This window comes from Culicoides brevitarsis, chromosome 2 (assembly GCF_036172545.1).
Source record: "Culicoides brevitarsis isolate CSIRO-B50_1 chromosome 2, AGI_CSIRO_Cbre_v1, whole genome shotgun sequence".
Classification (NCBI taxonomy): Eukaryota; Metazoa; Arthropoda; class Insecta; order Diptera; family Ceratopogonidae; genus Culicoides; species Culicoides brevitarsis.
In genome coordinates, this window is record NC_087086.1 from 16058870 (window position 1) to 16084737 (window position 25868).

General features: G+C 29.7%; 2 protein-coding genes across 4 annotated transcripts in view; one reads left to right on the forward strand and one right to left on the reverse strand.

Annotated features, from left to right (window-relative positions):
* Positions 1 to 429: 429 nt before the first annotated feature.
* On the reverse strand, positions 430 to 4572 carry LOC134828588 (WD repeat-containing and planar cell polarity effector protein fritz). The gene is made up of 3 exons (XM_063841567.1): positions 1479 to 4572; positions 1194 to 1423; positions 430 to 487 (listed from the first exon to the last, which is right to left on the reverse strand). The coding sequence occupies exons 1-2, from the start codon at positions 4342 to 4344 to the stop codon at positions 1302 to 1304; spliced, it is 2988 nt and encodes a 995-aa protein (XP_063697637.1). The 5' UTR covers positions 4345 to 4572; the 3' UTR covers positions 430 to 487; positions 1194 to 1301.
* Positions 4573 to 24886: 20314 nt separating this feature from the next.
* The window catches only part of LOC134832342 (zinc finger protein 358-like), a 30671-nt gene continuing 29689 nt past the window's right edge, over positions 24887 to 25868 (forward strand). For all 3 annotated transcript variants that reach the window (XM_063846330.1, XM_063846331.1, XM_063846332.1), the window contains exon 1: positions 24887 to 25069. In XM_063846330.1, the coding sequence (XP_063702400.1) occupies positions 24922 to 25069 (148 nt within the window). In that variant the 5' untranslated portion in view covers positions 24887 to 24921. The remainder of the gene's footprint in view (positions 25070 to 25868) is intronic.

The window sequence follows — 25868 nt, forward strand, 5'->3', positions numbered from 1 at the left end:
CAAAAGCGGATCAAGCGATGAGAAAGGAAGCACAGCAAGGTCGAAGTAATTCAGTTTTTGAGTTTTTGGGTAAGAAGGAAAAACATCTCGAGCATCGACATTCGTTGCCAGCCAACGTTGAGGATGCGGATCCCGTGAAAGTGAAGTCGAAATCCTTTAAATTCATTCCAAACGGCGAAAAGCGACACACAAAACGTCTTCCAAAGAGAACTTTTACGTCGACTGACACGGGAGCGATTTTGCCGTCGGTGCTTTTGACATATCAGCCCTCCGCTTGTAATGGCTTGAACGAGTACGATTATTATCTGCAGGCGAATCAGATGATGGCGATCAAAACTTGAGCTTTTCTGAAAATTTTTTGTAAATATTTTTTTTAGAAAATTTTTTATTGTTGTAAAAATATGATAAATAATTAAATTTCTAAATCGTTGTTTAAAATATTTTTTTTTATAGAAAATTCTTAATTCCTATAATAAATGGGGAATGTCTAAAAAAGGCAAGTATTTGAATACTTCAAGGCATTTGTGGCTTAAAACTATTTAAAGATTTAATAAATTAAGGCTTTTTTTGTTGCACGACAGTCTTTGAAGGACTTTTTTAAGTACGTATTTTTCTGATAGATAAAGTCGCTTAAAATTTAATTCAATAATTTTGTCCAAAATTTAATTACAAAATTAAATTTAAATTTTTTTAATATAAATTAAATTAAATGAACTTAAAAAAAATGAAATAAAAATTCAAAATATTCTAAATTGTTCGAATTTTCATAAATTTTTAGCTTATTTAATTATTTTTTTTATTTTAATTTATAATTAAACTTTTAAAAATTTATTTTAATTTTTTTCTTTCGAGTTTTTTGAGTTTTTCATTCAAAATTGTCATAAAAATTTAAAAAAAATTAATTATTTTTTTATTTAATAAAATTTTTAATTAAGTTTTGTTAGTCTAATATTGAAAAAAAAAATTAACGCAGAAAAAAATTATTTTTAGTGTAATATTTCAATTTTTCCCGATTTTTTTTTTTTAATAAAAATTTGTTCTGAAAAACTTATTTTTATATCCATAAATTCGGACAAAACTATTTTATTTAATTTGAAGCGACTTGAATTTCCATAAATTAACTCCTGTTACCTTAAAGGACCCTCCTAAACCTATCTTAATCTAAAAAATCTAATTATCTTAAAATATCTTACAATAAAATGTTAAAATCTGAGATTGCCTTGATAAATTAATTCACGTTAGAGATAAAAAAATCTCTGAATAATATCCACGAGGTTTGTAAATTTGTATTGATTTGTCGTTCAGACGACTCCAAAATGCACAACTTTCACTGACGATCCCGGTTTTTTGCTGTTCCCATCAGGATTTCGTTCATTTTTAAGGTCACTTGATTTTGTTCCGTTCATTGTTGTTCGTTGTTCGACTAAAAAAAAATTTCAAATTAATTTTTTATATAAATTTTCAAATAAAATTCTTACCTGGCATCGGATTAAAGTCCTTCAAGTAATCGTCGTTCGGATGACACAACGGCAAACTTTCCGCCAATTCGGGATTTGCCATTCGCGGGTTCAAAACCATCTTTTTCATGCTCACTCCGAGACTTTTATCCTTTCGTCCGGGCATCTCAGGCACAACGGCAATTTGAACGGTATCCGAAAACTTCACTTTATTCTTTTCCTTGTTCGTTTCGCCATCGCGTTTCGGACTTGGAGCATTATTGTTGGTGAGAATCGAGTTAACTTCCTTCTTCGACGGGGAATTATCTTTTTTAAGGGCACTTGCTGGCGGCGTCGGATACATCGACGGTATATTTCCGGCAATTAGGGGATGATTATGGATGATCGGTGGAACGGGAAATACTGGTTTGTAGGAAAATTCGGTGCTGGCGTTGTTATAAGGCGTCGGAAAGAAGGGTTTTGATCTTTGCGGTTGCTGTTGTTGCGGAAAAATTCCAAAATTGGGCGGATTTTCATTCGACACGGGAATGCCAATTGTTTGGTCGATGCGATTTGAGCGTAAATTTTGTGGGGCGGGTGTTGGAATGACATTCAGCATCTCTTCGGAGGCCCGATAAGCAGTTGCTGGATTCAGAAATGACCGTGGCGTCGGTTTTGGAGGTCGATTACTTAAGTAATCCAGGTTTTCGAGCGAAAAACTACCGTAGTTGTTGTTATCGGGCTCATCGAGTATCCGTCGATCGATTGTGGGTCGATTTTCGTAGACGTTTTCCGCTTGTTTTATGTTTGTTGTGGCGGCGGTCATGATCGAGGTCATCATTTTATTGCGCAATTCCGGCTTGGGGATTTGGATTTTTTGGGCGACTGTGGCTTTTACGGGTTGCGGTAACGGTGGCATGTACTGTTGTTGCATATTGCTGCTTTGATACTTCAGCGGGCGATGAATCGGTTCATTTAGCAAGTCGGCAGAATTACTTTTGTACAATTTTGGTTTCATTATTCCTTCGGGTTTTTTCGCTTTTGGTGTGATTTCTTCGTCCGCAGAGCCATTTCGATCGTTTTCGCGCTCAGAATCTTCCTCGGATTCGCTCTCCGTCATGCATTGCGAGCACGAAGACCGCGAACACGTGGAATGGGAACTCGTACTTCGTGCCTCATCTTCCTCAATTTGCTTGTAAATAACTTCGGCGCGTTTTAGCGCATCTGCTGCCAAGTCGGGACGATCATGTTGCTGCACGACGCGATATAAATCCATAAAAAGATCCGCATCGTTGATGTCAATTGCCAAACTAAACGCTTTTTCGAACGAATTATTGCGCATCATGTAATGGAAAAATCGTCGTGTGATGTCGTCAACTTGGTCCCCGAACTCTTCGACAGTTTCGTCGCATAACGGCTTCACGGGCACATGAAAACTTCCGAGTGCCTTTTGCAGTTGCACTTCCCGTTCCGACGACAGCGGCTGCTTAAAGATGAAATTCGCGATTTTGTGCAGCGATACGAGACACATTGCCCCGTAGGCGTCCCAATTCAAGCTCAGCAGAATATTTATCGCCTTTTCCACGTGTCCCAGCTGGATGTAGTTGTGAACCAAGACGTCTGCCGTGAAACCTGTCTTGTGAATGTCACCTTTCATACCGGCGCCGCCAACAATCCGCAAACAAGCCATCATCCCCGAGTCCAAACACATCACGAGATGCGTGTCATTTGGCGCGTACTTTTCAAAATGCGTCATTACATCGGATTTTTTGCTGAAACACATTTTCACGAGATTCACCGAAGGTCCCGTCAGATAAGTCGAGAGATCCAGAACCGTGCTGGGACTTATTTCATCGGAAAGTAGTTGATTTTTCACGCATGACAACGAAATATCGAAGCATTGCAGTTGGCAACGCTCGTTCGCGATCATCAACAAGGCAGAATCGCAATGCCACGACACGTGTTGCGGGATAAATGCCGCTTTAACGAGATGTGTGATGCCACGACCTTCGTCAAAGAGAATTATTGAAGCGTCAATGCAGCCCAACATGATTTTTTCGTGGTCCGGACTGAAGGAGGCGCAACAAGCCTGCGTTTGGAGCGGGATCGAGGTTACCGAAGTACGAGCAATTTTTGATTTGTTCAGCTGATAGACGCAACTTTCGACGGAAACGACGCCTTTTCGCGAAATTCGTTGTTCAATGGAGTGCAATTGGTTTTCGTGCTGCTTGGAGAACTCGATGCAAATCGGATCGAATTCGGTCCAGAAGTAACATTGTAATTCGAGTTTCATGCGGGATAGCTTGTAAATATGCAAATTCGCGCGTTCCTGATCTTTTGTCGTGGGGCGCCACGGATAAACTTCCATTTGGGAGCCTTTTGTCCAAACTGCCAACAAGTCACACGATAAATTGCACGAAAGATGCCGCGGGGTTTTACGAATACTGCCGCCAATGACGAAATGGAAGATTTTCGGCTCCATATTGTGGATTTTTGTGGGTTGACTTCGTCGCACAGGCGGTCGTTGCAGATGCACGAAGGTAATTTGGTTCTCATTGTACGAAATAAGAATGTGCATTTTTGAGACAATGACGTTGTGAACTGCTTCCGAGACGAGTTTCCCGATGAAATATTTGTCAAAGGCCACGAGCGAGAGTTGCGACGTGTTCGGATGCAGCACAATGTACGCCAGCAAGCCATTCGAGAGCATCAGCTGCACAATATTCGACTGGATCCACTCGCAATAAACCAATTTGTGATGTTTCAGCTTCACTTCCAGCTTTTTCAGGTTTCGTCGGAGACGTTGTGTGTGTTTCTCATTTTCCAAGAATTTGACTGCTGAGGGAGATTCTTGCTGCGCAGCACTTGTTTGACTCCACAAACGGAGTTCGCTGAGCAGTGTTAACATTCTTTTGTGCTGATTTTACTGCATTTACGACGACAAAAGTGAAAAATCAACCACTTGTTGCATACGACGACATCACCTAATTACCAAATTTTTCGATTTCAGCTTTTGTAGGGGTAAACTATCATGTGATATGGATGTCCGAGGTGCTTATTTAAAAGTTTTTACAACATTTTGACGGGAATTTGAGCAAATATCGCGGAAAATAAAGAAAATTTTAGAGGTAAACAAGTCGATCGTGACTGGATTTTGACAAAAAAAACATGAGGTTCGTGGCGACGGGAAATCCAAAATGAGGCGAATGAAAGTGATAACGGAAATTCGTCTCGAAATTAGTTCCAATTTTTGCCGCACATCCGCTTTGGTGGCTCCAACCAGGATGTTGACAACGTGCTTGTAGCGCCATCTGGCGACTTATCACTTTCATTCGTCTCATTCGAAATTGGTTCCGATCAATCGGAATGGAAAAATTAATGCCGGAAATGGAAAAATCGGTGCACTTCCGATCGAGAGTTAAGGGCGGATCCAGGGAGCTCTGAAGGGGGGGGGGGGCAAATCAATAAAAAATTGTTTTTTTTTTGTCAATTTTCAGGTCTTTTTTGTCAATTTTCAAATCTTTTTTGTCAATTTTTGGGTATTTTTGTTATTTTTAGTATATTTTGAGTTGAACCCCCCCTCCCTGGATCCGCCCTTGGCACCAGAAGTCATTATAGCCTCATCAGACACCGATTAATTTCAATAATATGAGGAGTGGGAGTATTCTGAGTAAAATAGAAAAATTTTGAAAATTTTGCCTATGAATTTTCCGATGAAAAATATCAATTTCGCTAATTTTTAGTTGAGAATTTTTTTTTAAATATTTTTTTCAACTTTTAAAAAATTGAACATTTTTAATACTTTTAAATTTAATATAATATTTCTTTTTATTTTCATAAATCTTGCATTATGTTATCTTTATTTTTTATAGTTTCTGGAAAAAATTTTTCAAAGAATTAGACTAATTTTCACAGAAAAAAATTAAAAAACTTATAATTTGGAATTTGCCAAAAAAAAATTTAAATTTCAAAAAAATCAAAAATTCAAAAAAATCGTTAGAATTTTTTTTAAAAATTTAAAAAAAAATTTTTGTTTCGAAAATGAATCAATTGTTAAAATAAAAGATCTAAAATGTCTATAAAGCACACAATTGAATATTATAACTCTTTAAATATGGTGAAAAAGATGCAAAAATCATTGATATTATTGTTTTTCATTATCATTATTCATTACTCCCACCTCCTTACTTTTTGAGGTCCAAAATAATGTGAAACATTTTTTGAAATTGTACTTGCCTTAATTATAAAATTACATAGGTAAATTCTATTTAAAAATAAATTTTGTAAAAATTTAATAAATAATAAAAAAAATATTAAATTCGATCACTTAAATATATAAACTTGTTAAAAATTATTTATGTTTATTAAATTCATTTATTCAGTGTTCTTCGATTTTTTAATACCGGAATTTCGAATAATAGTGAAAGATTGAAAATTAATTATTATAAAAATAGAAATAAATTTTTTTTTTGAATTTTAAGGTGAATTTTTGTTTTGAAATTTTAATTCAATTTCAATTTAAAAAAATTTTATATTGGAAATATGTATTGAATTTTATATTATTTATATTTAAATCCAATAAATTTATTTAAATATAAGAGAAAAAAAAATAAATTTAAATTAGGTAATTTAATCTCTTGAAAATATTTTTTTAGAAATATTCAATATTCATAGAAAATTTTAAAATTTATGACAAATTATCTTTACTTTCATTTTATTTATTTATTTATTTTTTTTGAAAAATTCAATTCGGCTTTTATAAAAAAAAAAAACAATTTGAATTTTTGAATGATTCTAATTTGTTAAAATTTTTCGTTAAACTCTCTGTCGAATCTGTTAATTGTAATTTATGTAATTAAATTATTCCCCGATGAGCCATTAATGTGACCAACTTGACCATCCCGCTCTGTTGTTCCTCGCATTGAAAAACAAAATTATCAGCAGAGCTTCACCTTTTTCTATTTCTTTTTTTTTTTTATTAAATTTGATGTTTTTCATATTTATGTTTTCAGGATTCCTTAAAAGAAAATTTCTCTCCCCGGATGTTCGGTAATTAGTATGAATATTTAATGAAAAGCTGCAACGAAATAAATACAAATCAATTAAAGATGAAAATTTATGGTCTATTGGAATGCGATGTTGTCATCGAAGAAACGATTCAAGTTTTTTCCTGTCATCATCATCGGAAAATCATTAAAAGATTATTTTTATCTCTTGTCTGTTGTCTCTTTGGTCAAACGATATCGGCAATAAATAAGCTGATTTAGTTTTATTTGATTTTTCCCTTGTTTTGTGTTGTTCTTCATGGAATTGCCAAAGATCAAAAATTCATGAGATGATTGTCGACTGCGTGTCATTCGAACATTAATGGAACGATGGTCGAAAAGGTTAAAGCACATAAATTTCGAGCATTATTAGATTTTGACCCAAAGTGACTTCCAAGCCAATCCTCGTGATGTCAAACACTTACTCACGCGAAACCACGAAAAAAAATAAAAAAATGACATTAAAAGGATTAACATATGCTCACATGACGCTTAATTAACCTGATTACGTTTGACGAGCAACAACGACTACGACGACGTCGCAAGAGAGAAAGAGTGGATTTATCGCGATTTTTCTATGTACAAAACTGTTTTGTTTCTCGTTAAAAATGAAAACGTGCATAATTCAACTCCAAATTAATTAATTTCAATTCTCCTGGCATTAGCGTGTCATCATCGCGCGCCGCGTTTTATATGAAGTACTACATGATGTTTGTTAATCATGGCATTTATTATGAGGGACAGGCCTCTTCCAAGTACTTTACACACAAAATTTACGAGTGACACAACTTTTTAGCGAAATCAACTTTGATTGACAGCTTTTCAAGCTTTTTTTTTTGGAATTTTTTTCAAAATTAGGAATTTTCATTCAAAAACATTTTCCAGAAGTGCTAAATATTAAATTAGCTGAACCAGATCGGCAGAAGCGAGAGAACGAAAGTAATTAAAACGTTGTCTGCGTTACAAGTCCGTGTATGCATAAAATTAATTTGTTCATCGTCAGAGATCGGCATGAAATGTTTAAAATGTTATTTATTTAAATAAATGAAATATAAAAGTGAGAAAAAGGGTTAAAAAAGCCAACCATTTCATTTTATCATAACAACAACAACAACAGCAACAACTGCAAGCACGCACATTATAAAGTCATGTTTTTCTTGTTGATGGTTTAACCGGGCGGGTACCCAAGTAGCGGAGTAGGTGAACTATTATGTTAAATAAAATACATTTTATCATAATTATTTTCTGCTGATGATGATGATGAGGTGTTGTTTAAAATGAATGAATTCGACGGGAAAATACAACAACAACAACAACGAAAGTGGCAATCGTCAGTGGATACAAAACAGCAACGCAATGAGGGATAGTTGCTTTTATAATTTGGTAAGTTAAGTTGAGCAGTGAGAAGAAAATTATTGGAAATTTTAGAAGGGAATTGTCATTTTTTTTTGTACTTTGAGGTGGCAAAATTTTAACGCTACTTTGAAATTCCAAAAATTATGTATTTTTTACGTTTTTTCATATCTTTCAATTTTCAGAAGACATCCAAGGGAAATTTCCGTAATTTTTGATGAATTTCAAGCTTTAGCAGAAAAAGTACTGAAAATAAAAAAAAAATTAGTTTCAATTTTTTGGCAGTTTTGAGTTATAAAATGATGAGCCCTCTGACAAATTTTTATCCATTTGGAGCAAGATTTGACAAAAATTGCACATAATTTTTTGGCAGTTTTGAGTTATAAAATGATTTAGTTTTCAAAATGAAAGAAAAAAATAGTTTCAATTTTTTGGCAGTTTTGAGAGATTAAAAATGATAAATTAGAGCCCTCTGACAAATTTTTATCCATTTGGAGCAAGATTTGACAAAAATTGCTTTGACACAGTTTTTGACATAGTTTTTGACACAGTTTTGCTCTTGATTTAGTTTTCAAATCAAAACTGTGTCAAAAGTTTCAATTTTTTGCAGTTTTGAGTTATAAAATGATTAAAAATGATAAATTAGAGCTTTTTATCCATTTGGAAAGATTTGACAAAAATGTTTGTCAAAGAAAAAAAAACTGTTTTTTCAGTTTCAATTTTTTGGCAGTTTTGAGTTATAAAATGATTAAAAATGATAAATTAGAGCCCTCTGACAAATTTTTATCCATTTATAGCAAGATTTGACAAAAATGGCTTTGACACAGTTTTTGACACAGTTTTGCTCTTGATTTAGTTTTCAAATCAAAACTGTGTCAAAGAAAAAAAATTTTTTCAGTTTCAATTTTTTGGCAGTTTTGAGTTATAAAATGATTAAAAATGATAAATTAGAGCCCTCTGACAAATTTTTATCCATTTGGAGCAAGATTTGACAAAAATTGCTTTGACACAGTTTTTGACATAGTTTTTGACACAGTTTTGCTCTTGATTTAGTTTTCAAATCAAAACTGTGTCAAAGAAAAAAAATTTTTTCAGTTTCAATTTTTTGGCAGTTTTGAGTTATAAAATGATTAAAAATGATAAATTAGAGCCCTCTGACAAATTTTTATCCATTTGGAGCAAGATTTGACAAAAATTGCTTTGACACAGTTTTTGACATAGTTTTTGACACAGTTTTGCTCTTGATTTAGTTTTCAAATCAAAACTGTGTCAAAGAAAAAAAATTTTTTCAGTTTCAATTTTTTGGCAGTTTTGAGTTATAAAATGATTAAAAATGATAAATTAGAGCCCTCTGACAAATTTTTATCCATTTGGAGCAAGATTTGACAAAAATTGCTTTGACACAGTTTTTGACATAGTTTTTGACACAGTTTTGCTCTTGATTTAGTTTTTAAAACAAAACTATGTCAAAGAAAAAAAATTTTTTCAGTTTCAATTTTTTGGCAGTTTTGAGTTATAAAATGATTAAAAATGATAAATTAGAGCCCTCTGACAAATTTTTATCCATTTGGAGCAAGATTTGACAAAAATTGCTTTGACACAGTTTTTGACATAGTTTTTGACACAGTTTTGCTCTTGATTTAGTTTTCAAATCAAAACTGTGTCAAAGAAAAAAAATTTTTTCAGTTTCAATTTTTTGGCAGTTTTGAGTTATAAAATGATTAAAAATGATAAATTAGAGCCCTCTGACAAATTTTTATCCATTTGGAGCAAGATTTGACAAAAATTGCTTTGACACAGTTTTTGACATAGTTTTTGACACAGTTTTGCTCTTGATTTAGTTTTTAAAACAAAACTATGTCAAAGAAAAAAAATTTTTTCAGTTTCAATTTTTTGGCAGTTTTGAGTTATAAAATGATTAAAAATGATAAATTAGAGCCCTCTGACAAATTTTTATCCATTTGGAGCAAGATTTGACAAAAATTGCTTTGACACAGTTTTTGACATAGTTTTTGACACAGTTTTGCTCTTGATTTAGTTTTCAAATCAAAACTGTGTCAAAGAAAAAAAATTTTTTCAGTTTCAATTTTTTGGCAGTTTTGAGTTATAAAATGATTAAAAATGATAAATTAGAGCCCTCTGACAAATTTTTATCCATTTGGAGCAAGATTTGACAAAAATTGCTTTGACACAGTTTTTGACATAGTTTTTGACACAGTTTTGCTCTTGATTTAGTTTTCAAAACAAAACTATGTCAAAGAAAAAAATTTTTTTCAGTTTCAATTTTTTTTGCAGTTTTGAGTTATAAAATGATTAAAAATGATAAATTAGAGCCCTCTGACAAATTTTTATCCGTTTGGAGCAAGATTTGACAAAAATTGCTTTGACACAGTTTTTGACATAGTTTTTGACACAGTTTTGCTCTTGATTTAGTTTTGAAAAGAAAAAAAATTTTTTTTTCAGTTTCAATTTTTTGAGTTTTGAGTTTTCAAAAAATGATAAATTAGAGCCAAAATTTTTATCTTTGGATGTCAAAAAAAAAAAAACAAAAATTTTTTTTTCAGTTTCAATTTTTTTGCAGTTTTGAGTTATAAAATGATTAAAAATGATAAATTAGAGCCCTCTGACAAATTTTTATCCGTTTGGAGCAAGATTTGACAAAAATTGCTTTGACACAGTTTTTGACACAGTTTTGCTCTTGATTTAGTTTTCAAAACAAAACTGTGTCAAAGAAAAAAATTTTTTTTTCAGTTTCAATTTTTTTGCAGTTTTGAGTTATAAAATGATTAAAAATGATAAATTAGAGTCCTCTGACAAATTTTTATCCGTTTGGAGCAAGATTTGACAAAAATTGCTTTGACACAGTTTTTGACATAGTTTTTGACACAGTTTTGCTCTTGATTTAGTTTTCAAATCAAAACTGTGTCAAAGAAAAAAATTTTTTTTTCAGTTTCAATTTTTTTGCAGTTTTGAGTTATAAAATGATTAAAAATGATAAATTAGAGCCTCTGACAAATTTTTATCCATTTGGAGCAAGATTTGACAAAAATTGCTTTGACACAGTTTTTGACACAGTTTTGCTCTTGATTTAGTTTTCAAAACAAAACTATGTCAAAGAAAAAAATTTTTTTCAGTTTCAATTTTTTTGCCGTTTTAAGTTATAAAAAGATTAAAAATGATAAATTAGAGCCTTCTGACAAATTTTTATCCGTTTGGAGCAAGATTTGACAAAAATTGTTTTGACACAGTTTTTGACATAGTTTTTGACACAGTTTTGCTCTTGATTTAGTTTTCAAAACAAAACTATGTCAAAGAAAAAAATTTTTTTCAGTTTCATTTTTTTTGCCGTTTTGAGTTATAAAAAGATTAAAAATGATAAATTAGAGCCCTCTGACAAATTTTTATCCGTTTGGAGCAAGATTTGACAAAAATTGTTTTGACATAGTTTTTGACATAGTTTTTGACACAGTTTTGCTCTTGATTTAGTTTTCAAAACAAAACTATGTCAAAGAAAAAAATTTTTTTCAGTTTCATTTTTTTTGCCGTTTTGAGTTATAAAAAGATTAAAAATGATAAATTAGAGCCCTCTGACAAATTTTTATCCATTTGGATCAAGATTTGTCAAAAAAGGCTTTGACATTTGTTCTTGATTCAGTTTTCAAAACAAAACTATGTCTAAGAAAAAAATTTTTTTCAGTTTCAATTTTTTTGCCGTTTTGAGTTATAAAAAGATTAAAAATGATAAATTAGAGCCTTCTGACAAATTTTTATCAGTTTGGAACCAGATTTGACAAAAATTGTTTTGACACAGTTTTTGACACAGTTTTGCTCTTGATCTAGTTTTTAAACCAAAACTATGTCAAAGAAAACAATTTTTTTTCAGTTTCAATTTTTTTTTCAGTTTTGAGTTATAAATGATTAAAAATGATAAATTAGAGCCCTCTGACAAATTTTTATCCATTTGGATCAAGATTTGTCAAAAAAGGCTTTAACATAGTTTTTGACACAGTTTTGCTCTTGATTTAGTTTTCAAAACAAAACTATGTCAAAGAAATTTTTTTTTTTTTCAGTTTTGAGTTATAAAATGATTAAAAATGATAAATTAGAGCCCTCTGACAAATTTTTATCCGTTTGGAGCAAGATTTGACAAAAATTGCTTTGACACAGATTTTGACATAGTTTTTGACATAGTTTTTGACACAGTTTTGCTCTTGATTTAGTTTTCAAAAAAAAAAAACTATGTCAAAGGATTTTTTCAGTTTTTTTTTACACAAATCAATTATCACGGTTAATCCCCGACAATTTCCTTCTCATTTTGCATCATTTCCCATTCCTCGTATCTCTCGTGCGCCGTGAGACACCTTCCTCTTTCACCCACAATTCCGCACCACCTTCTTCTGTCTGTCCATTTTCATTCGATTTAATAACATTAAAATAGATGGATGGCAATATTATTAAAATAATTTGATATATATTTAAAACAAACCCAAGCGAGGCACCCATCAACGATGTACTTTTTTTTTTTGACAAAAGGTGTGCGATCCGTAACAATATTTTATGCAAATTATGATTATGTCAATGCGATAATAATGTGAAAATTTTAAAAAGGACTCGAAATAAAATGGAAATAATGGCAGAGAGTATCGTGTGTCATGCCATTGCTTGTCATTCGAGAAACACAAAAATAAATGATAACGATTCGACACAGTGTTGACGTAGATGATGATGATGATGATAATTTGCGATAATTTTACTCAACTGGGAAATCTAATTTATGAAAACGAGCAAAGATGATGGAATTAATTTTGTTAAAATTTTAAAATTAACAGAGGTTGAAATGTTTTTCTTGCTAATTTTGACAAAAAAACATTAAAATTAACATTTTTCATTCCAGAAAAAGGGTTGATTTTGTCAAAAAAAAAAATTTTTTTTTCCTATCCCTTTGAACATTTGATTCCCGTCATTATCTTGTCATTCGACTGATATTGAGCTCATCATTATCAAATCATTGACGCTCCAATAACGACAATGATAACAATTATCCAATTGATTTCGTTTAAATGTTCCGATGTTATAAAACTCCAGATTAATCCATTCCCATAAAAAATAAATTTATCTCTTCTCGTACTCTTGATTTTAGATTAAAAAAAAATGCGAATTTTTTCCTTAACCTCAATGCGAAGTTTGTCGTTTTTGATAATAAACAGTAAAAATTGTGTGATACGATTAATTGGTGCAATAACGAGGGACCATAAACTCTAATGCGGACTTTAAACGAATTTATGACTGTTTATCTGCGCATTTTTTGTATCTTCAAGTTTTAGATTAATTACAATTTTTTGTCGTTTTTTAGCTGGAAATCTTAAAAAAAAATTGGAAGAAAAGTTACTTACCAGCGAAAAGTGTAATTGAATTAACGCAATAAATATTGCTTGGATCGCAAACGATATAAATCTTTCGTTGTTGTGCCATAAATTTTGTACTTCTTGATCTTGTTACCGTTATCATGTCCGAAAATAATAATGGTGTGTGACATGGAGGAAAATGGCAGGGAATTTGTATTGTCTTGTTGATTTAATTAGTGATGTTGCGTTTCATCAACTACTCCTTCGAGGTATTTCATTCTTCATTGATGAGAGTAATAATAATAATGAGGAGAGGGCGAAGTTGAAAATTTTTTACATTTAAGAGGGTATTTTAAATTAGGTAGGTTATTATTATAACAATTTTGAAAATTTTTATTTATTTAAAATAAAATTTTATATTAATTTTTTAATTTAATTTATTTATTTTTTATTTATTTTTTTATTTAATTTTTATTTAATTTTTATTTAATTATTTAATTAAATATATTTTATTAAAATTATTTTAAAAAATTTATTTAATTAATTATTTTTAATCATTTTAACATTTTAAATTAATTTATTAATTTTTTTTCAATGTGAGAAATTTCATTTTTTTTTTCAAGATTAAATAAAATTAAAAAAAAAAATAAAATCCTTAAAAAAATTATTTTAATTAAAGATTAAAATTTATTTAATTTTGAAATAATTAAAAATTCAATTTACTTTAATTTAATTAATAAAATTTATTTTATTTAATTTTTATTAAATTATAGTAAAAAGTTACATAATCTAATTAATTTTTATATTTCAATGCGGACAGTTTAAAAATTCCAAATTATGTAAAATTTTTATAATTTTGATGTTACAAAAAAAAAAAATAAATAAAATAAAAAATAAATAAATAAAAATTTCATAAAAAGTAAATAATTTATTTAGATTTAAAAAAAAATAAAATTATTAAAATAATAAAAAAATTTAAATTTTTAAAGAAAAATTTAAAAATTACTCAATAAATTAAATAATAAAATTTTTAAATTCTTTCAAAAATTACTGACTTTATAAAAAAAAAACATTAAAAATTTTAAGGTAAAATAATTTTATTCATAAAAAAAAGAAAAATCATTAGGATGAAATCTGAAACATTTTTGTTCATTGTATCGGTCTAATGCAGTTTATTTCAACAATAAGCAAATTATTGGATACTCACGAAAATTATGGTAATTTATCTGATGAGTTTAGAATTAATTTCAACTTCAACCACGTGACTAGTTTCGATCGCTCTGTCACCAACGAACACAAAAAAGAACTCTAAACAAAAATATTATTATTTTTTAAACTGCTCGCCAAAGCAATCATCATCTCTAAACCAAACACACATAAAAATTCAATATTTTCCATTCGACAACAACAATAACAGAGAGAAAAAATATTCAATTCTAAAATTGCAATAAATAAATATTATGATTGCTTTTTCCGAACACACACACGAAAAATTTTTCCTCAATCCTTCGGGGACACATTCAAAACAATTTGCACAGAATTGCAGCCTGCGTAAAGGTACGAGACAAAAAGTGTTATTCGCGTTTCATTTTCTCTCCCTCTCTGCAGGATATTTTGCCACTTTTATGAATATTTAAGGCTTTCAATGCCTCTCGTAGACAAATTGATGACCAACTCCGTTATTGTTATGGATATTGTTTTTCAACAGCATGAAAATGTGATTGACCATGAAACAAAAAAGGGAACACAAGAAGAGGCATCATCTGGCCGGTCGTTGTTTCTTCCATGATTTTGCTCCCCTTTTACGTTGTCGAGAGTTAATAAAATTAAAGATTTGCTCAACTCTCGGCTAACGTCAGAAGTTTTTTTTTCGAGACACCCACACCTGATGCTTCCATTAATTTTTAATTTATTTAAAGGCTCGTCTCTCAAATCATGGAAAAAGACGATTTCGAGATAAAATTAATTAAAAAAGTCACTCACTGAGAGTTGTTTCAATTGAAGAGACGACGACGAAAAAACAATTAGATTGCAAGTTTCTGATAAATTTACAGCAAATCTTGCGGCGATGACCAACGACGTTGTGAAATCACTTGAACAAAAATAAAATCGTGGCGAGTAAAACAGAAAAATTATCTCATTGAAGAAAATTAATTTTAATTAGTGACTCTGTAGAACGCTCATACAAAGTTTTAAAATGTTGTTATTTTTGTGTGTTCCCCAGAGCTCAGTAAATGACGATGATGATGAATCAAAATTACATACAAAACGTACAGCAAATCATTGCAATTAAAAAATTGATACGACTTCCAATAAAATGTTTGATTTCGATAAATTAAAAGAATCATGCAACATTTTCTCGAGATCGGGGCTTCGGTCGTTTCGGGGATAGAAATCTTTGTGATTTACGCAATGCGTGACTTTTAATCATTTTTTTGACCATCATCGATATATTTTTCAAAGCAACAGATTGCGTGATGTTGCAATCCATCAAAATTTAGTCCAGTAGTAATTTTTTGGTATTTTACGGAAGATGCGGGCGGCATCCTTTGCTGAAATTCTCTCGTTTTTTTTCAGCCAAGTCGTATTTTATCGTCGAAAATTTCATTTTAAAAAACATCGACAGTTTTGTTCAATGAATGGCACCATTGGGAATAATGATCACCAGTTCATGTTGATACTTTATATTATTATCAGCAGCAGCGCAGCATCATCGGCAGCCGTATTTCGATACATTTTTCCACGATGCTCGGCGAAATATTGGCGTATCGATAAAATATATAACATTTAGCACGATGATGATGTCAAATTGAGGTGAATGGGCGACTTGTGTGTTCGTCCTATTTTGAGCAAAAAAAATTAGGTAAGAATTTTTTTTATTTTTTTAAAAACTTTAAATATTTTTTTGAAACATTTTTTTTAAATTTTAATAAATTTATTTAAATAATTTATTAAAAATAAATAATTAATTAATTAAAAAAATATTTATTTATTTATTTAAAAAAATTTTTTAATTAAATTTTTTAAAAAAAAAATAAATTAAAAATAATTTATTTATTTTTAATAAATTATCAATATTTAAAAATGTTTTAAGTTTTAAAAAAAAATAATAAATTAAATTGAGAAATTTTTAAATTCTTTGAAAAATTACTTATTTTTTAAAAATTAAATTATTAATAAATATTTATTCTTTAAAATTAAAGTAAAAATGAAATCATAAAATTAAAAAAAAAAATTTATTTAGAAAATTAAATTTTTATCAGCAAATTCTTGTCAAGAAAATTTCAAAACAACTCACGCCAATTCAGAAATTTTCAATTCGATTTATATATTTGTGCAAATATTATATTTTTCACATGAAAAAAAAAATAAACTTTTGCTCAAGTATCGCGTTGACTTTTATTGGAATTATTTTGTATATTCATACATTTTTATCGTCTTCGACCCAAGTTTCTTCGACAAGTCGCCTCAATTGCTTTTTTTTATTCGACATCGACGATGGAAAATACATTTTGTATGAATAATAAATGAAATGTGTGGTTCGATTATGTCCTGAACATGTTTTGGTATGTGGTGACGTTTATTTAGTTCCTCAAGTCTTAAAGTTGTTCATTTAAATAAACAAAAAAATCCAAAAGAAAATAAGAGGAATGTCCGCTTTGACGAAGAAAAATTACAAAAAATTGTGCGAACCATTAACTTTCGAGTGAAATAATTAAAAATTATAAAAAAAGTTTTTGTGTTTTTGAGTGAATTAATTTAAGCGCATTTTTTTTAATTCTATTCATTTAGTTCAATTTATATTTTTTAAAATTTTATATGTATGAAAAATTTTTAATTTAATTTTTTTACTGCGTATTTTTTAAATATTTTGTATTTTTTAAATAAAAAAAAATATGAATTTTATTAATTAATTAAAAAATTAATTGAATTTAAATATTTAATTATTAATTTATTTATTTAATTTAAATAATTTATCATTTTAAATTTAATTAATTTTTTTTTTTTTGTATAAAATTTTTAACAGACTTTTTGAAAAATAACATTTTTTTTTCCGTAACGCTTTAAAAAAGAAGAGTTAAGATGGATGATTTTTTTCCGAGATACGAAAAAAAAGAGTGGAAAGTGCAGCTAATTATTCAAAGCGAACCAACCATTTTTTGTAACATTTTTTTTTCAAATTAATGCAAGCGACGACAAAGTTTGAAAGGGAAAAGTTACTTTGATTAATTGCGTTTGTTCATTTATAATAAAATAAAAATTTGCATAGTTTTCTTCTCCTCTTCGCAGTCTGATGGAGTGAGAAAAAATTTCCTTCTTCAACATTTTTCATCATGTTTCAAGTGGACCTGCTACTTTTTTGTCCTGTTACCCGAAAAAAAAAAGTATAAATAAAAATAACGTTATGAACCCGCAGCATTTATCGTTAAATGAAAATGATTGGGCAATAAATTTGAATTAAATATCTGCGTGGCCCATCGCGTACAATTGAGGAGAGAAACATTAAAATAATAATAATTTTTACGAGTTTTTTTCATCGTCATTAAACACGAGACACTGCGAGGAGGTTGAATGATGTAAAAACAATAAAAAATGTTTGATAAACAACAGGATTGAAAGATAACGCCAGATATTTATCTATTATGCGTATTTTAGGCGATGAGAAAAAACAAGGAAGAAGATGGGAAGTGATGTGAAATTTTTCGGACCTATATGGGTAAGTACAAAAAAAACGGCTGATTTTTTAATTTAAATAATTAAAGTTGCTCATTTATTAATAAAAAAAGATTTTTTCATCGTTATTTACTGCATCTTTGTATCACATTGTTTTGTTGTTGATAGTTAATTGAGAAAAATTATTTAATTAACGGAATTATTTTCATCGGAGCAGTGTTTGTGAGAATTGTTTTGTTGTCATGGTTTCACATTTCGACTCATCGCGTAATTTCTGACTTTTAATGTGTTATGAAATTTTAGTAGATTCATTCATTAAAAAGTCCCCTGTTTATGTTAATTAACTTTATGTGTGAGACGAGAATCGTTGTTTTTTTGGTGTTCGGGAGATTTTGTGATATGAGATTTTCTGTGGTTAAAAAGTGATTTTTAGGGAGATTTTTAAGGATTTAAATTTTGATTTGAGAATTATTATAAAACTATTTTTTTTTGTTTTTGGTCTAATTTTTAAATTTAGAAAGTGAACAGATAACATAATTTTTTTTATTAAATAATAAATTAAATATTTTTTTTTAAATCTCTTCACTTTGTCGAAAAAAAAAATTAAAACATAAAACTTATTAATTTTTTTCGAATTATTTTAAAAATTTTACATTTTTTATTATTTAAATTAATTTTTTTACTTTAAATATTTTCAATTTCTTGAAAAAATATAAATTCTTTTAATATTGAAAAATAAAAAGAAAATCGGGAAAAATATTAAAATACACATAAAAATGTTTTTCAGTACTTAAAGTAAGTATTCAAAACTTGTTTTAACTAAATTAAACTCTCATTAAAACCTCATTTCTCATAAATATTTAAGTAGCACAAACTTTTTCATTTTGTTTATTTTAACGGACATTTGATTATAGATTACAATGCAACTCCTCAAGCTGATGCAACATAGGTAACGGTAATAAAAACATGCTTTGTTGACTTCTCAATTCATTAAACATTAAAGAAACATCGTCGAACCATCATTTTGCCGACCAACACACAAAAACAACCCACACATTGGTATACCGCAAAAGAGAGTCTTTCAACTTAATTATGTTATGACAAATAACAACAAACGATGCAACGATACGTTTAATTGACACCCAGTAAGTGCAGCAGTAGCATTGTTCAGTCGTTTCATCAATTAAATAAATTGTAGTAAAAATTAGCAGATTTTGAAATGCGAGACGACGACGATGTGATTCTTTCATCTCGCATTGAATGAATGAGTGAATGATCGGCTTTTGTTGACTGACGTAATTTTTCTGACAAAGCCTGTATTGCAACATTATATCACAATCACACACAGTGCGGCGGAAAGGGTCAAACGAGTTAAAAAGGTTGACACAGTAATTGATTGAGCATTATTTTAAAAGTGGTTTTAAATGGATTTTTATGTGAGTGTTGATTAGATCATCTTACTCGCTCGCAGAAGGTATTTTTTTCGGGTGTCATTTGAATAATATCCGTTGTACGTGATTCGAATTTTTCGGGTTTTTTTTGTTTTACCCAAAAAAAAGGGGAAATTTTTTTTCATTTTAAACTACGTTCTATCATTTGTCAAATCCTTCCTTTTTCGACATTCCACAGAAAAAATCAATTATAAAATAGCAAACATTTTCGTCACTCAAATCAATATGTCGTGCAAAAATTTTAAAACTCGACTAGTTGAGTGACGAGAGTGCTTTTTAAAATTTTACTAATATTTTTAATTTTTTTTTTAGAAAACTTACGGATCAACATTATTTTTAAAGCTTTTTGTGTTGAAGAATCACATATAGAGAAAAAAGAGTTATAATGGAACTATCAAAGAACAGAAATCTTCTCACTTAAAGGATTTTATGGATCTAGTTTTGGAAGGTCTACTGTTGTTTCTATAGTATCTTACTTTACTCATCAAGCAGAAAACAATGTGTTGAAAATATTACTCTTTACTGCCCGAATGAAGAACAATAAGTTGACAAAGATCGTTTTATATATCTTAAAAATGTGCCTGAAGAAAGAAAATTTGATGTGTCAGACTCGTTTTCTACAGAGACGACTCCTTTTTAACAATGATGGTCATGTAGTTTTTGGAGTCTCAAAGAACTACTAGTCTCGAAGAAAAAATTTTATTCGTAAATAAAGAACCCCATTGTTCAGCACACATGAAAATACCATTCGTCAGTCAAAAGTATAAGCATTATTTTAATAGAAAGGTGATATATTCTTAATATTAGTATCCGCCTGGAATTTCACGTTCTTTGACAGACTCGAATTTTTTCATAAAGGTTTTTCAAATAACCTTACAGACTTACTTAGAAATACTCTAATTATTATTAGAATTTGTTTTGAAAATAGTAAAAATGCGAAAAAATCTTCAAAAGGAATTCGTTGAATTTATCAGATATTTAGTTAACAGACGGACAATGAATTGAACACAAGAAAACCTTTTTTTATGAAAACGCATTAAAAAAATGTGACAAACCTCTCCTACTGATGAAAAGAGAGGCTATAACGATATAAAACAACATGATGCCTAATAATTTCATCAAATTTTTGCGGAATGTTAACAGGAGTGTGTGTATTTGATATTAAAAATGTGATGTGTGACTTGAAATCACATTGTAGGACGACTATTTTTGCAATTTTCCATCCTTCACCGATCCATAAAATCTCCATTGTCTCTGCTTCACTCTAACGAAATTTTTATTAGGTTCATGTCTCTTTTAATGTTTTCAATTTTTATGTCCTGCCCGAAAAACAAACGAATTTCATGTAAAAATGTGTTGATGACTGTTTGCGCGCCCAGAAAAATGCACAAATTCATCGTCGTGTGGAATGTTGCTGCTTGCCCATTCGCACAAATAACAATGAGTGATAATAAAAATTATTAAATACAAATATGAGCTTAATATTGCATGTTTTGGCGCTTATTTCATTGGAATTGAAGCAAAAAGTGGCATAATCAAGGCTATAAAGACGGCCATAAAAATGATTTAATGCGCTGACCAATGGCAATAACATCAAGGTATGCGTTTAATGTCTCTGTTAGAGGTTGAAGTTCGTGGAAAGGGGTGAGACACCCGTCTTATCGAAGGTTAAATTTAAATAAATATATGCAAAAAAAAAACACCTAAGGGTAAGCCGATGTAATTCTTGTCTGTCCTTTTGAAGTCCGATTTGCAATTTTTAAACAATTTTACCTCATTTTATCTTATTTCAAAAATGCAAAAAAGGGTTTTATCCGCAATAATATTCAACGGTAGAAAATTTGCAAACAAATCATCCATTTACAGAGACACTTGATTGAATTATTACCGTTAATTAAGGTGACTTGACACAAATGACGACCCTTTTCTCCTGCTTTGTAACCACAAAAACCTGGTTCCCCTCGTCGAACGTAATGTTGATACATTACGAAAAGATTATCCCTCATATAAAAATAACATTAAAAGGATAAACGAAGAAGTTTTAAAAACGATTTTTCTATTTATTGTTATTACTGTACGATTAAAAGTGTATCAAAAATGCTTCAGTGAATGAGAAAACCAACATATTGTGTCGTCGTCGTCGTTGTTGCCGTAGAAAATGTAGAAGAGTTGTCTATAAAATATTATTTTATCGGAGAAAGAGTCATCATCATCGTCCTTTGATATGGAAATTAATTTGCCAGAAGCTTGACTTTCTTCTTTCTACGAAAATAAATAAGAAAAAAAGTTTTTTTTTTCTTTCTAGACACAAAAAAAAAGTAGAAAAGTGAGTCAGTAAAGGATTTGCCTTTAAATTAATAATTTATTGATTTTGCGTCACAGATTCTTTGAAAATGCAACTCCTCCCATGCTTTTAAAAGCTCCTTATTAACCAGATAATTACAAGGCACACTTTTGAATCAAATGAAAGGATTAGAGCAGATGCCTCAAATGCTATTTGCAACACGTGCGGTTAATTTTACAACACTTGTTAACCGCTTTAATCCTTTAAATAGTGACGTGTGGCTTTAAATAAAAAACGTTTCTCGCGAAATTTCTAATTGAATCTTGATATATTTCCAACCTGTCATCGCGACTTGCAAAAAAAATGATTGAAGACCAATTTCACTAATTCGATGCGATGCAGGTTCTGTACGAGGTGTGTTTGCAAAAAAAAAAATGAAAATAAAATCCAGTCGTCAATAATTTTTGCAATCATGTAAAGTGAAATTATGATGTTCAGAGTGCTATTGAGCGAATGGGTGTGATGATAGTGGTTGTGTAGTGAATTAAATTAAATTATTGATTGATTTATTTTAAATTGAGTTTGTAAAGTGATATTTATGCGAAAAAATATAAGTGAATTGTTTGTTAAAATGATTCATTAGAGGGATGATGGCAAACAGTGAAAGCTTTCAAGAAAATAATTTTTTTTAGAAATTCAAAAAAAAATATTTTTCTTAAAGCTTTAAGCATTCTTACAGTCTTTAAGGTTTTCTTTGGTTTAAAAAAAATTTAAAAAAATTGTTAAAAATTTATAATTTAAAAATTTTAAAGATTTTTCAAAAATTTCAAGTTTTGGTTAAGATTTCGTTCAAATTTTATTTGAATTTTTATTAAATTTTAATTTTTTTTTTAAATTAATTTTTTGAACGTTTTTAACCTACAAAAATCAAAATAAAACTTTAGATATAATTTTCTCAAGTGTTTCTTTTGTGGTATTAATTTTTTTTCATTAATTAAATAATAATAATCATAAAAAATTAATCATAATTTTTAAAAATTCTAATCGTAATGAATTTTGAAAATTTTTCATATTAAAAATTTAAAAAAGTAATTTAGTAAAACAAAAAATTTAAAACTAAAAAAACCAAAGATTTCTTTAACTTTTTAAATTTAAGTAAGCTTTTTAAACGACTTATAACTGACCAAAAACACATCGTTCAGAAAAAAATTCAATCCGAACATTGGTTTGCCACCATCCATATCCAGCTGTGAACTAAAACAAACATTTCCACAAAAATCCTTCTCTCTGTCTCCCACTCAAGCATGCACAAGCCCGTACGTAAACTTCTATCTTTTCAACCCGATTTCACACAGAAAATCGTACAAAATCTAAAGCTGTGCTCGCAAAATCTCCTCTGTCGTACCGCGTATTAATCCTATATGACTTCATGCAGAGATTCACACTCACACACACATCCAAACGCGTCGAGTTAACGCCCACTTTGAGCAACCAATCTCAGTATTTGCATAGATCGCTTGAATCGTACGGAGCATGTGAAAAGCATGGAGGACTTGTATGCGAAGCTAATTTTTGATTTTTCCTTTAGATTCGGTTTTTTTGAATGAAGGTGACCCAACACACATATGAGTGGCAACCTGTTACTTCTTTCTTGGAGAGAGAAACAAACGGGGATCTTCTACTTGGTAACGCGAAATCACAGCGCTTGTTTATCTAATCATCGTCGTCGACAACGAGCCCTCTTTGAATTACGCAAGTAATTATCCGATAAGGAATTGGATTTCGGCAGTCTTTCGATTTAAAATTAAAAAAATAATCTAATCAATGTTTTTGACTAAGGTTTATGACTTACTTTGATGATAAGAGACCAATAGGCGCTGATAAGTTACCAAATTTTAGGACAAAGTTTCAATTTTTGATTGAATTTGGGGTACCCGTGAACTTCGTTCTACCCATGAATGTTTTTTAAAGAAAATTCACCCTAAGGGTATGCAATCAAACAAGAGTAATTTTCCATGGATTTTTCCATATTGTTCTATTCCAAAACCTTCTTTTAGTTAAGCCTGAGACACTACAAAAAAATTCAAAGAGATTCCAGAACCAGAATTTAAGTTATTGCATTTCAAAATATTTATGGACTTAAAATTTTTTGAGGTTTTTATTAAAAATTCAAGACCTCCAAGAATGAAAAACGAAATTCTACCCGATTTTGATTACTTTTGTAATCTTATCAAGAGGCAATAAATGGAGGCGCTTCTCTTTGAATCTCGCAAACAATCCAAAGATAACTGTCAGTCTTGAATTTTATCGTCGCAGGAAGCGATAGAAGTACAAAAAAAAAATTGTCGATGGTCACCCGAGTAGCCGGAAAAACACTCACACCACTCCACAATGAGCGAAGGGAAAAAAGCAACAAAAACAAAACTAACACTAACGCAATAATCAAAATAATAATAACAACAAGTGCCATGATTTGCCCCTCCCTCAATGCCAGTACCGTTATACGACATGCACGAGAGGGAAAAATCACCTCTTCTTATCACAATCACAATACGGACTGATTTCATGCCTAATACTTCGGGATTATACGTTACAGAGATTCTCTCCCGTTCCAGTTTTCTCTGTGTGTGTGTGTGGAAAATCCTCGCTGTACGAGCAACGAAAGAAATAAAATGGGGAAAATTGATTTCACGCAGTGTGTAGCGTGTATGGTAGCGCATGTAGGGCGTGGTTATGTGAAATCTTTGATATCGCGCGCGTAGAAACGGGGGCTACCATGCACGTATCAAGCACATTGATATCAAAGCTCGATTTCAGTATACTATACACCCGAGCCGAGAGTTGTCGCAATCTCTTGTTAGAAAATTATTCTTCTTTTTTATTTTTTTCGCCTGTAAAAATCGTCTTATCGGCGTATCGCGTCTCTGTTTGTAGAGGACGAGTAAAGAAGAGTCTCGGAAAAGAGAGAGAATTTTTTTTTGTGAAGCAGTCTCTCTGTGTACCTCGGATTTTTCGGCTGATGCAGCATCAGCTTGTTAAACAAACCAAAGGAATTTTGTGATTATTATAAACAGTTAAGTCAAGTGGAATATTTTTAGCATTCATTTGCCATCGAGCAATGATTAGAATCAGTCGTGCAATTGTTTCGCAGTGATCTTGTGAAAAGTGATTTCGGAAATGATTTAAAAAATTTTTTGAAAATAAAAAAAAAACTTTTTAAATAAAAAAATTGAATTAAAAAAAAATTTATAAAAAATTAAAAATAAATAAATGACCAGAATAATGGAAGTAAGTGAGCCAATTAAACATTTTCCGCTAGATTTTAGCATAAATATGAATATAAAATTAAACGGAATAAATAATGAGAATAATTGTGTGAACGGATTGACTGCAGTTGTGAATAACAACAACAACAATAATAATAACAATAATTCATCGTCAAGTGCATTTAAGGTGGTGACACCAAAAGGAAAGACCGACGGTAAGTTTTAAAAATTTTCCTAAACTTAAATTTAAAAAAAAAATGAAAAATAAATTACTTTCATTCAATTATTTTTCAAAAAAATAATAAATAAATAAATTAAATTAAAATAAAAATAATAAATAAAAATAATAAATAGTAAATGGTAAATAAATAAATAAAAATATTTATTTTTAAAAATTTAAAAATAAATAAATAAAATTAATTAATAAAAAATTACTTTAAAAGATTAAATAAAAAAAATAAAATAATAAAAATTAATATTTAAACAAAATCTATCTTAAAAAATTAAATAAAAAAAATAAATTGATAAAATAAATTAAAGTTAACTTAAATTTTTGTTCACAAAAAAAAATGACAAGTATCGCAGCTATGACACCGTTAATTAAAAAAACGCCAAAAACGTCCCTCGTCATAATTTACTCCCACTCACGTTGTTTGCTTTGTCTTGAATTTTAATTTAGGAAAAAATTCATTTATCAAAAGATTTTTATTGCTCCATTTTTTTTTCGCTTTGGCGAAATTTTTATTTTATTTTATTAAGACAATCAAGAAGAGATAATTCTAGAGATTTCTATCCCCATCAAAAATTAGTAAATTTTTTTTAAATAAAAAAAAAAAATAATTTTTGAGAGGGAGCGACATGATGGATTACAAATTGTTCCCATAATCCGACCTTACAAAAAAAAATAATAATTCGGGGAATCAAAATGATAATTTTTTATTAAAAAAAAATTCTCGCACTCCACTTGGTCACAAGTAGTAGCTGAAAAAATATTAATCATGGACATAATCCAGG

Bases quoted from the DNA above. Each gene is read 5' to 3' on its own strand.
- LOC134828588 (XM_063841567.1), bottom strand. From the start codon at position 4,344: ATGTTAACACTGCTCAGCGAACTCCGTTTGTGGAGTCAAACAAGTGCT. The intron at 1,424-1,478 runs GTAAGAATTTTA...ATTTTTTTTTAG, and splicing joins GGACTTTAATCCGATGCCAG to TCGAACAACGAACAACAATG.